At 45.3% G+C, this 12592-nt stretch overlaps 1 protein-coding gene across 3 annotated transcripts in view; it reads right to left on the reverse strand.

Annotated features, from left to right (window-relative positions):
- Positions 1-4429: 4429 nt before the first annotated feature.
- The window catches only part of NNT (nicotinamide nucleotide transhydrogenase), a 96694-nt gene continuing 88531 nt past the window's right edge, over positions 4430-12592 (reverse strand). For 2 of the 3 annotated variants that reach the window (XM_029060077.2, XM_029060076.2), the window contains 3 exons: positions 8011-8129; positions 6614-6729; positions 5913-6062 (listed from right to left, as the gene is read on the reverse strand). In XM_029060077.2, coding sequence (XP_028915910.1) covers positions 5913-6062; positions 6614-6729; positions 8011-8129 — 385 coding nt within the window. Of the gene's footprint in view, positions 6063-6613; positions 6730-8010; positions 8130-12592 lie in introns of all 3 variants that reach the window. The other variant, XM_039911501.1, reaches the window with a different exon arrangement.

Consider the following 12592-nt stretch of genomic DNA (forward strand, 5'->3'; position numbering starts at 1 on the left):
CTGTTGAAGAGGGAGGGCAATCCAGGCCAGAGGCAGGACATGAGAGAAAGGGCAGTGGCGAGATAGACAAGATCGAGGTACAGTGAGTAGGTTGGCAGATGAGAAGCTAAGCATGTGAGAGAGTAGCAAGGTGAGTTAGGAGGGCACAAGGTGATTGAGTGCTTTAAAGCTGACAGTAAAGAGTTTCTGTTTGATGCAGAGGTGGATAGGAAACCACTGGAAGTTCTTGAAGAGTGGGGAAATGTATATTAAACGTTCTGTAGAAAAATGATCCAGGCAGGAGAGTGAAGTATGGCCTGGAGTGGGGAAAGACAAGAGGCAGGAGGAAAGCAAGGACGCTGATGCAGTAAGTGCTTGGATTAAGGTGGTGACAGTTTGGAAGGAGAGGAAAGGGGGGATTTTAACTACGTTGCAAAGTTTGAACTGACAGGATTTAGTGACTCAATATGTAGGTTGAACGAGAGCGATGAATCAAGGTTAACGCCAGGGTTACAGAGCTGTGAGACATGAAGGATAGTGGTGCTGTCTACAGAAACAGGAAAATCACAGGGAGAGCCGGGTTTAGGTGGGAAGATAAGGAGTTCTATTTTGGACATGTTCGATACATGTTAAATTCATATATTCCAAAGCCCGCCTGCTCAGATGGCTGAAGTAGCTCCGAGACCCTTCCAGGTCCACATAGACTGAGGGATGCCTTAGAGAGGCTGGAACTCCCCTGGGCCCCCTTCACATTCAATAGTATTTATTGAGCGCTTACTATGTGCAGAGCACTGTACTAAGCGCTTGGGATGAACAAGTCGGCAACAGATAGAGACAGTCCCTGCCGTTTGACGGGCTTACAGTCTAATCGGGGGAGACGGACAGACAAGAACAATGGCACTAAACAGCGTCAAGGGGAAGAACATCTCGTAAAAACAATGGCAACTAAATAGAATCAAGGCGATGTACAATTCATTAACAAAATAAATAGGGTAACGAAAATATATACAGTTGAGCGGACGAGTACAGTGCTGTGGGGATGGGAAGGGAGAGGTGGAGGAGGAGAGGGAAAAGGGGAAAATGAGGCTTAAGCTGCGGAGAGGTAAAGGGGGGATGGCAGAGGGAGTAGAGGGGGAAGAGGAGCTCAGTCTGGGAACGCCTCTTGGAGGAGGTGATTTTTAAGTAAGGTTTTGAAGAGGGAAAGAGAATCAGTTTGGCGGAGGTGAGGAGGGAGGGCGTTCCAGGACCGCGGGAGGACGTGACCCGGGGGTCGACGGCGGGATAGGCGAGACCGAGGGACGGTGAGGAGGTGGGCGGCAGAGGAGCGGAGCGTGCGGGGTGGGCGGTAGAAAGAGAGAAGGGAGGAGAGGTAGGAAGGGGCAAGGTGATGGAGAGCCTTGAAGCCTAGAGTGAGGAGTTTTTGTTTGGAGCGGAGGTCGATAGGCAACCACTGGAGTTGTTTAAGAAGGGGAGTGACATGTCCAGATCATTTCTGCAGGAAGATGAGCCGGGCAGCGGAGTGAAGAATAGACCGGAGCGGGGCGAGAGAGGAGGAAGGGAGGTCAGAGAGAAGGCTGACACAGTAGTCTAGCCGGGATATAACGAGAGCCCGTAATAGTAAGGTAGCCGTTTGGGTGGAGAGGAAAGGGCGGATCTTGGCGATATTGTAGAGGTGAAACCGGCAGGTCTTGGTGACGGATAGGATGTGTGGGGTGAACGAGAGGGACGAGTCAAGGATGACGCCGAGATTGCAGGCCTGCGGGACGGGAAGGATGGACGTGCCATCCACGGTGATAGCGAAGTCTGGGAGAGGACTGGGTTTGGGAGGGAAGATGAGGAGCTCAGTCTTGCTCATGTTGAGTTTTAGGTGGCGGGCCGACATCCAGGTGGAGACGTCCCGGAGGCAGGAGGAGATGCGAGCCTGAAGGGAGGGGGAGAGGACAGGGGCGGAGATGTAGATCTGCGTGTCATCTGCGTAGAGATGGTAGTCAAAGCCGTGAGAGCGGATGAGTTCACCGAGGGAGTGAGTGTAAATGGAGAACAGAAGAGGGCCAAGAACTGACCCTTGAGGAACTCCAACAGTTAAAGGATGGGAGGGGGAGGAGGCTCCAGCGTAGGAGACCGGCCCAGTGGAATCCCAAAAGGGACCTGAAGGCCTCCTGACCAACCCCAGGGCAAAACAAGCATCTGGTGGCTGCCCTGAGGCCCTGCAGAAGCACGGGGAGCTACTTAGGAGCCCCCTGGCACCAGAACATTTTGGTTCAGACAAAGTCTGTTAGGCCACCCAGAATAGAGGCTGAGGATGGGCCCCTAGCCTGGCTCAACTACCTCCATTCAGCCAAGTGGCACAAGCAGGCTTGGCTCTGGTTTGGGCGAGGGTTTGATGGTGGGAATTTTATATGGTTCCTCCTCCCTGGGACATTAGTGAGGCCGGGAGATCAGTCCTCTGGACTGTAAGCTCCTTGTGAGTTGGGAACATGTCTACCAACTCTGTTGTATTCGCCCACGCACTTAGTACAGGGCTCAGCACACAAGAAGCACTCAATAAATGCCACTAATTGATTGACTAAAAGGGTAGGGGGCGGTTCCTGAGAAGGGTTAACCAGACCTCCTTGAAGGGTTACTATAGGTACATCACATGGAAACTTGCTGATCTTGGTTATCTTCTCTACTAGTTGCTTTTTCTTCCCCTCAGCCACAGGGGTAGGTTAGTGGTGGGAAGGCCACTGTATGATTCTAGTAAATCTATTTCTCTATTATCCCAATGTGGAACTCTTCTATTAAGTCTCTGCTTTCAAACCCCAAGTTCCAATCCCAGCACTAGATAAAACAAGAAGGCTGCCCCAGAGTGTGTTAAAATGGCTTAGAAGCGGAAAAGTCATAAGAGCTACAAAACTGAGTTCCTCAGCCATGAAAATTTTCTTGCCTAATTACTCAGCACATTCGCTGAAACAAAATATCACCCTATAGCTTAAGAATGGGGGTTTTGAGTGCTTTTAAATCCAACTGGGACAATACTCTGCCTCTTCAGGCAACCAAAGCTATAAAAAGCTTCACTTGGAGAAGATCGTGGGCTTTTTTAACTAATGAACCTAATGCTTCTTTCCCCTGAAAGGCTACGAGCAGCTGGATTATGCAAGTTGCTGCCATTGGACTAGAGGAATTTTTTTTTCACCCTCCTACCCCGATCATATTTGTTGGCAAAGACTTCCAGAAACTGGCAAGCTTCACAAATTAAATATTTGAACTTCTTTCCCCAGAGATATAACCGAGCTGCCCAACTTTCTCAGCTCTAAATGCCTGAATGCAAAAGGCTTCTCCTCTGGTGGGGTGGGGGTGGGGATGGACTGGAAAATCTGCTTAGAAACCATTTTCCCACTGGTACAAAATTAAGGTTTTGATTAGCTCATTAGAGGGAATCGCCTTGTGGGACGAGGATGAGAAGAACTGAGCTAAAATCTACCACTTCCCAGTCATCCTTTTTCCTCTATGCCAGCTGGACACCCAAGCAGCTAAATTGAAATGTTGGGAGTAGAGGTCTGATACGGGGGAGTCCCAAGTTCTTGTTCCAGCTTCTCAGCCGTGTCACTGAACGATCACTACTGGCTTCAGTTTTAAGACTTCGGGAGTGGGTTCGAGATAACCATCTCGCACTGATCTTTCTGTTCGAAATGAGGACCTGTACAGAAGGGAAAAAGAGAACTAACTAGCTTACTCTATAGTGTGACGTGAGATTTCCAGAAGAAAAAGATACCACGTGTTTGGGCGACTGGCTACCGAATGAAAATAAGTGCAAAGCATCAGCTTGATTAGAAAAGTTAAGTGGAATAAGGAATCACTTTTGAAATCCAGCAGCTGCATTGAATTCGCATGAACCCGAGGTCACGAAATAAGGTAGAGTATACGATGAAATATTTGGCTTCTCTCCTCCTGTGCCAGAATAGGAAGCTGTCTGAATAAATGCACCATGTGTAATGAGGTAGCAAAAAACATATGGTGACCAGCACATGCTCATAAGCATTTTACATCAACCAGGGCTTTTGGGGGTGGTGGGAGAGGTGACGGAGGGAGGAAGAAACAGACCATTCACCTGTGTAAAAAAAAAAAGCACAATGAATTTGATTTTTGGCTGCACTGTAGCTAACTTGATCCAAGCCCTTCAGGAGCAGACAAATGAATAAGGTGGGAAACAAAGGATCCAGAAACGTGATTGCTAGCCTCAGGCTAAAAGAGTAAAGTAAAACTGATGTGTGAGCTGCAGTTTTATTCCTGTGTAGGGTTTGTGGACCACAGGATCGCCACGCTATACAAAAGGTGAGGTCATTTCAAACCTCCTGAGCCTCATGAACAGATTTTCTTATAAATGGAAAAACAAAAGGAGGTGCTCACTCCCCATTTAGATAGGATTAATTTTAGAGGATTAAAATAAAATGGAGAAAAAGAATGGAGACACAGTTTACATTTTTTTTAATAGGTTTTTCACGGTAAAACACAGTCCTGAGGTTAACAGTGGTACCTGTTACCCATTAACAAATTCCACCCATCGCTTCAAACTAGAAGGGCTCTCTTCATTAAGAGAAAATGTTGGTCTTCCACAGAAGCAGAGTAAGTTGTTTACTCAATCGAAAACTACTTAAACATGAAACCTAAGTACTATTGAGTCTCTCAGTCGCAGACTAGCTGCATCACTTTTATGAGATTAATTTGAATTTCAGTTGAAAAAAATTTAGCTCCAACAATTTCTCCAGGTTTGAAGTATTCATGTGCACCTTAGGAACTTACCCATGCTGATATGTAACTTTTAGCACAACAGGAAAGTTCAGGGAATACGATCGATACTCTCTTCCACACTAACCGATCAAAAAGATGAGATTCATAACTCGGGTTTACATTTGCCCAGAGGTAGCTAAGAAATGCCATCAATATCACAATATTATCTTGAATCACTGTCATGTGAAAAATCATTTTTCATAAACAATTGCGATGGATTCATTTCATTCGCTTCACAGTAGTATGTCTTCCCCAGATGTTACTACTTTCTGACACAAGTAAAAATGTTCGTATTTAGGCTTTGTCACCAGAGACAGTTGCTACATCATTATGCAAACATGATAAATTCATTGTATTAGTCAAATATTTGAATTCCACTCATATGCACTTAATAAAAATAGAACAGCACTACACACTATAACCGCCCGAGTATTCACTGAATCTACCAGATGAACTTAAAAAGATCTTATCTTTGGGGTAATTTAACCAAAATTCATATAGAAGTAATACTGATTTCACAGTTTCCTGTTAACCTTCCAAAACTATCGATTTAACACTTTCCAGGATCTCGACAAAGGTGGCTAACATTTTTGTTTTAAAGTGGAAAAATGGGAAAAAAAAGGCAACATTTGAAACAAAAGAAATTTTAATTTAAGGAAAACAGATCACTTATCACGCTAATTGCAAAAAGGGTTGAAACACCCAGGAAATAACTCCAGAATGGATAAAAGGCTTGAATTGAGTACATCTGGGGGTGGGGGGGAGGCAGTGCCGATGCATTCGATATTTGCATCATGTCATTTCTCTAGGCTTATCGCTTTGGGAGTCCCTGAAATCCTGCATTTTATTCGTATCACTACAAGTTCCTGAAGTGTGGAAGGGGGTGAAGGGGTGCACAGTTCCTCTGGTATTAATCTAAAAAGAACCGAACACTCTCTCTTTGCAGAACGTGCTTCAGACCCGGCAACAACAACAACAAAAAAATAAACCATTTGAAGTGTCAATCATTTTCTGAAGAGAAAACAGTTCACTATTCGACCAGTCTCAACTTTGGCTCCCTTCCCTGCTTTCCCCTCAGTTTGGATACACACATCAAATTTGCCCTTTGGTGTTTGCTCATGTTTCTTTCTGGGGTAGCTTTGGTTTGCCCCACTGCCTGATATTTACTTCTGATAGGCGTCCCGAACTTTGGCCTGGAGAGCATCACAGGTCTTCTTCGCGTCCCCGAGAAGCATGGCGGTATTTGGCTTGTAGAAAATTGGGTTGTCCACAGCAGCATAGCCCACGCCCAAAGACCTCTTCATGACAATGACCTGAAAACAGAAGTATTGCTTTTATTTGATCCGGCAGGCATCACTCTCATTGTTGGAGTGATGGAATGTCATGGGAAGAAAACAAGTCACAGGGAGCTCAGCTATCACATACTTTGAAAGGTCAGAGAGTTTGGGTAGAACAGGATGTGGGGAGGGAAAGGGTCAAGAAGAAACAGCACTGGTGAATTATATACTTCCCAAAATCTGCCTCAGAGAAGGAGTTCCTGGACCTTAGGGCCCTAGGACAACTGGAGATGACAGGGTTAGCAAACATGAGCTACCATTAAAGACTCTAGGAGATAGGCCATTTCTCCCATTTGTAATTTATTTCAGTGTCTGTTGCCCCTTCTGGATTGTGAGCTCACTGTAGGCAGCGGGTGGTGTTTACCAACTCTATCGCACTGTCCTCTCCCAAGAGCTCAGTTCAGTGCTCTGCATGCAGTAAGTGCTCTGTAAATCCCTCTGATTGATTGACATGACAAAACATGGGAGGGCAAGATGTGGGGGAGACTAGAAAGGGAAGACATTAAATTGCATCTTTGGTGTTTTACCTGTTTAGATTTCCAGACTTCTAGAACTGGCATCCCAGCAATGATAGAGTTGGGGTCCTCCTGAGCAGCTGAATTAACTGTGTCATTGGCACCGATCACGAGGACCAAGTCCGTATCTGCGCCATAAAATCGAGAGAACAGACAATGTAAGTAGTCTTTCAGTCCCTTGCTTTGGGCATCTGTACAGACCAGCTTTTCAAATAATCACCTTAATAATACAATCCACGTCTCTTAGATTGCTCCTCATAACAAACATTTCCAATTTCCAATGGCTGGGACACAATATGTGGTCTGAAGGTTGCAGCTACTTAGTATATGAATTTTGTCTGCATTGTCCTGGGGAGAAATGGGGCAGGCAAGACTCTGAAGAGGCAGCACTAGGGGCTCTTTGAATGTTGAATTTCTTCCTCTTCAAGGACGGAGAGGTAAGCAAGGAGTCTGGGATAGGTAACCAGGTTTTCTGCTCCTTTTTGCTTTTTAATAGTGTTGGTTAAGTGCTAACTATGTGCCAGGCACTGTACTAAGTGTCGGGGTAGATACTTGCTAAACAGGTTGGACACAAAGTGCTTATCCCACATAAGGCTCACAGTCTCAATCACCATTTTACAGATGAGATAACTGAGGCACACAAAAGTTATGTGACTTACCAAGGTCACCCAGGAGACAAGTGGTGGAGCTAGAATTACAACCCAAGTCCTTTTGACTCGAAGCCCATGCTCTATCCACTACACCGTGCTGTTGGATCCTGGTCTGCATTTGTCCATGGACGGTTATCATTTGCCCTTGATTTTGGAGTCTGGTGCTTTTAAAGTGGCACTAAAGGAGTTTTTTTAGCTTTTCAGGGAAACAGCAAGGCAGGGGATCGCAACATCATCGTCGTCATCATCATCAATGGTACTTATTGGTATTGGTATTTATTGAGTGCTTACTCTGTGCAGAGTAAGACCTCTAGATTGTAAACTCGCTGTGGGCAGGGAATATATCTGTTATATTGTTGTACTGCACTCTCCCAAGCGCTTAGTATACAGTGTTCTGCACACATTGAGCGCTCAATAAACACGACCAATTGACTGAACTAAGTGCTTGGAAAAGTACAGTACAATGGAGTTGGTAGACATGCTTCTTTCCCAACTCCACCACTTGCCTGCTATGTGACCTTGAGTAAATCACTTACACTTCTCCATGCCTCCGTTTCCTCATCGATAAAATGGGGATTCAATACCTGTTCTCCCTCCCACCTTAGACTTTGAGCCCCCGGTGGGACAGGGACTGTGTCCAACCTGATTATCTTGAACCTACCCCAGCACTTTAAAGAATGCTTGGCACTAAGGAAGTGCTTCACAAATACTGTCTTTATCATCATTATTATTTTTGATTTTAAGCCCACGGTGCCATACCTGGAAAATCATGATTGATTTCATCCATTTCCAACACAATGTCGTACGGCACACCAGCTTCCGCAAGGAGGACGTTCAGCTGACCCGGCATCCGGCCTGCAACTGGATGAATTCCAAACCTGGACAAGAAACGATGGGGTCGATTCACGCCTCACTCTTGGGGCCAATATTTTCCCAAGAGCCCCCAATATCACCTTCAAATCTGGGCCCATTGTTCTGGGCACCTGCATTTCAGGACCCTGACATTGCCTTGGGACAAATGGATGAATCATGAAACCACTCAGGCTCAAGTTCTGATTCAACAGGCTCTTCTCTAGACTATAAGCTCACTGTGGACAGGGAACGTGTCTACCAACTCTCTCATGTCGTACTCTCCCAAATGCTCGGTACAATGCTCGGCACACATTAAGCATTCAGTGAATAAGACTGACAGATACTTGATACTTATTCTTGCTTGTCTCCCGTCACACCTCAGCTTACCCCCTTGGCTTGCCAATTTACGCACTGTGACTTGTTCTTGCATTTCTCGCTACAACCTCTTGCAAACACCCCTCCCTACTACCTGGAACTCCCTTCTTCGCATCTGGCAGACCACTGCTCTCCCTATCTTCAAAGGCCTTCCAAAATCACACCTCCTCCAGAAGGCTCTCTCCCTGATTAATCTCTCATCTCCACACCCAACTTCTCACCTGACTGCAACTTCAGCCCTTCCATATCACCTAAACCACTAGATAATAATAATAATAATAATAATAGTATTTGTTAAGCACATACTATGTGCCAATCACTCTTCTAAGCACTAAGGTAGACACAAGGTAATCAGTTTGTCCCACGTGGGGCTCACAGTCTTAACCCCCATTTTACAGATGAGGGTAACTGAGGCATAGAGAAGCTAAGTGGCTTGCCCAAGGTCAGAGAGCAGACAAGTGGCAAAGCCGGGATTAGAACTCATGTCCCTGACCTTGCCCCCCAATTTCCAGCAACGCTGGGGATTTGATATACCAAGCAGCGTGGCTCAGTGGAAAGAGCCCAGGCTTGGGAGTCAGAGGTTGTGGGTTCTAATCCCAGCTCTGCCACTTATCAGCTGTGTGACTTCGCACAAGTTGCTTAACTTCTCTGGGCCTCAGTTACCTCATCTGTAAAATGGGAATTAAGACTGTGAGCACCATGTGGGACAACCTGATTAACCTGTATCTACCCCAGTGCTTAGACCAGTTCTTGGCACATAGTAAGCACTTAACAAATACCATCATTATTATTATTATTATTATTCGCGATTAATTCCCCAGACTCCCTCTCCCTTCTAAGTCATCTATGAACTTGGTATTCACCCCACCCTCAGCCCCATAGCTCTTACGTTCATATTTGTAATTTCTTTATTTATATTAACATCTGTCTGGTCCACCCCCCCCTCTGGTCTCAAAGCTCCTTTTGCGCAGGGAATGTGTCTACCACTCTGTTGTATTGCACTCTCCTGAGTGCTTAGTACAGTGCTCTGCACACAGTAAATGCTCCATAAATACCATTGATAGATTGATTGAAGGGAGAGGGGCAACGAGAAGCCACGTATTGCTCAGCCCAGGGCTGAAAGTGAACAGAAGTGGTGATTTCCACCCACACCCAGTGGGACAAGGCAAAGGGGCAGTAGAACTCTCCAATGATGTCATGCCATCCATTAAGCAGTGGTATTTACGAAACACTTACTACGTGCAAAGCACTGTACTAAGCCCTTGAGAGAGTACGATAGAGTTGGTAGACCCGATCCCCGTCCACAAGGAGCTTACAGTCTAGAGCAATGCCAGTGCGATGGCTTGTTTCCCAGGCAACATAGTGGACCAGTTAGGAAGCAGTAACTCTAACAGATCACCTGGATCTGGAGAAGCAGCGTGGCACAGTGGAAAGAGCATGGGCTTTGGAGTCAGGGCTCATGAGTTCGAATCCCAGCTCTGACACTTGTCGGCTGTGTGACTGTGGGCAAGTCACTTAACTTCTCTGTGCCTCAGTTCCCTCATCTGTAAAATGGGGATTAAGACTGTGAGCCCCACGTGGGACAACCTGATTCCCCTATGTCTATCCCAGCGCTTAGAACAGTGCTCGGCACATAGTAAGCGCTTAACAAATACCAACATTATTATTATTACCTGGGGTCCTGTGCCATTGAAAATGTCGAGTCATTATAGTCCTGTGACTTGGAATTGTGTTCCCAAATCTCAGAGTACCACAGGCGGAAATAGAAGGAGAAATGGCAGTGAGGTTGAGGTCTCAAGACTGCTTGGTACCACTCCTGAGAATGCTAGTATGAAACTATTTTCCTGTGAAATCTAATAATGCTATTCTCCACATATATATGCTTTGATTTAGAAAATAAATCAGTTTGTCAATCTCACCAATCATATCCAAGATCGTACATACATATATATATATATATATACACACACACATACATTTTCTAAATCCTCAACATATTCCAAGCTACATTTCTAACTTGGGCCAGATGGGTTTGGTTACTATTAGTGTTGTACAACCAAAGCCAAAAATTCTCAGCTCTTCTAATGCTTTCAATAAATCAGCTTACTCAAATAGCCAATATGGAAAATGGACACCCCTGGCCAGATTTCTGAGTGGCAGTCATATATTATTCTTATATTTCTAACTGGTCAATATAGGTTCAGTACTTCTGCTAGAGGATTTAGCTAGAGAGCTGTTATGGAATAAGGGAAAGCTCTTCCAACAACACACATGTATCTGGATAAGGTGCAATGCAATGATGGAAGAAAAGCTTTGTGCTTATGTTCATGGGGTCGGGTAAGCCCCATGTGAAAATACCATATCGTGAGCTGCCTTAATGTGGGTTTCATCAAATGGTGTACAATTATTAAGTCCTTGCTAGGGCAAAGCTCTACACTAAGCATTGGAATAAATACAGAAAAATCCCTTTTAGACCTGGTCCTTCCCCTTCAAGGGATTTTCCATCTAAATGGGTGAAGAAAGACAGATAATATGGAATGTATTGTAGGCAACAATTAGAATAAGTTAAAATTCGACAATTCAAAGTGAACTTAAGACAGCAGCGAGAGGTCAGCCCTCAGCCTCCTAACTGCCCAAGGAAATACACAATCATAATGTACATATACAGATACGCATATACACACATCCTACCCCACTGATTCAATTTTCCCAAAATGATACTGCACTTCTGACTCTCAAACACACTTCTGAGGAAGCAAAAGGAACTCTTCTCAGGCTCAGGATGGTAAAACTACAGAAATTGTCTCAATCTCATAAAGAAAGTCCTACTTTCGACTGTGATCCTGATACATCCACCGGTGGAAAAATTACCCTCTTGGAACATCGGGGCAAAGGGATGCTCGACTCTGGATGGACAAAGTTTCCTGAAAGTCCAGAATCCCGGGCATAGGATTCTCACGGAAAAGATTCTGGCTACACACGGAATGAAGCCGTGGGTTGCTCAGCCTAAAGCATCAGGACCTATGAGGTGCGGCTGGAGAGGAGTGAAGGGGAGGATACATATATCACCTCTGCTCCTGAGAACAGAGGCCAACATGAAGAAGCAGAGCCCTGAAGAAATACAGAAATACCACAGAAGATGTCCCTTTCCCATAAAAGCCTTTTTTTACTACACACCATGTTATAAACATGGCCCTCAGAGTTTTATTGCAACTTCACATGCATTTCAGGCTCCATATATTCTGGGGGGCGGCGGGGAAGGGGAGATGGTGGGGGATGGGGGGTGGCATTTGCTGTTGTGGGTACAATGTGTCCTGATCAGTGTGCTCAAGAGCCACAGTTGTTCTTGGAAATGTGTAGTTACTTAAAGGCAGAAAACCTTTCCCACATGGGTCCTACCACAACTGCTAAAATAAACCATATTTTCCTTTTTTCAGGATGGAAATATACATTTCATCTGCTAAATCAGGAGGAGGAGCTGCAGCCTTTGGGAGAACAATCCAGAGAAACTTCAGGGGGACCTCCCCACCAAATCCCCTCCTAATGCATTTTATGTGTTTTTCCCCCACTTGCTCAATCCTTAACAGGATGAATGGTTTAATCTGTCTTCTTCCAACATCCTTAGAGTCCTCACAAATTATAATAATAACAATCACAATAGTACTTTAGCACTTCCTATGTGCTAAGCACTGTTCTAAGCACTGTGGTAGATACAAGTTAATGAGGTTGGACATAGTCCCTGCCCTGCATGGGGCTCACACTCTTAATCTCCATTTTACAGATGAGGCAACTGAGGTCCAGAGAAGTTAAGTGATGTGCCCAAGGTCACACAGCAAACAAGCGGCACATGGCGTAGTAGATAGAGCATGGGCCTGAAAGTCAGAAGGTCATGGGTTCTAATCCCTACTCTGCCACTTGTCTGTTGTGTGACCTCGGGCAAGTCACTTCACTGTGCCTCAGTTACCTCATCTGTAAAATGGGGATGGAGACTACGCATCCCATGTGGGACAGGGACTGTGTACAACCCAATTTGCTTGCATTCCCCCCAGTGCTTAGTACAGTGCCTGGTACATAGTAAGTGCTTAACTAATACCATAATCATTATTAGGCAGCG

Source organism: Ornithorhynchus anatinus, chromosome 3 (genome assembly GCF_004115215.2).
Source record: "Ornithorhynchus anatinus isolate Pmale09 chromosome 3, mOrnAna1.pri.v4, whole genome shotgun sequence".
Classification (NCBI taxonomy): domain Eukaryota; kingdom Metazoa; phylum Chordata; class Mammalia; order Monotremata; family Ornithorhynchidae; genus Ornithorhynchus; species Ornithorhynchus anatinus.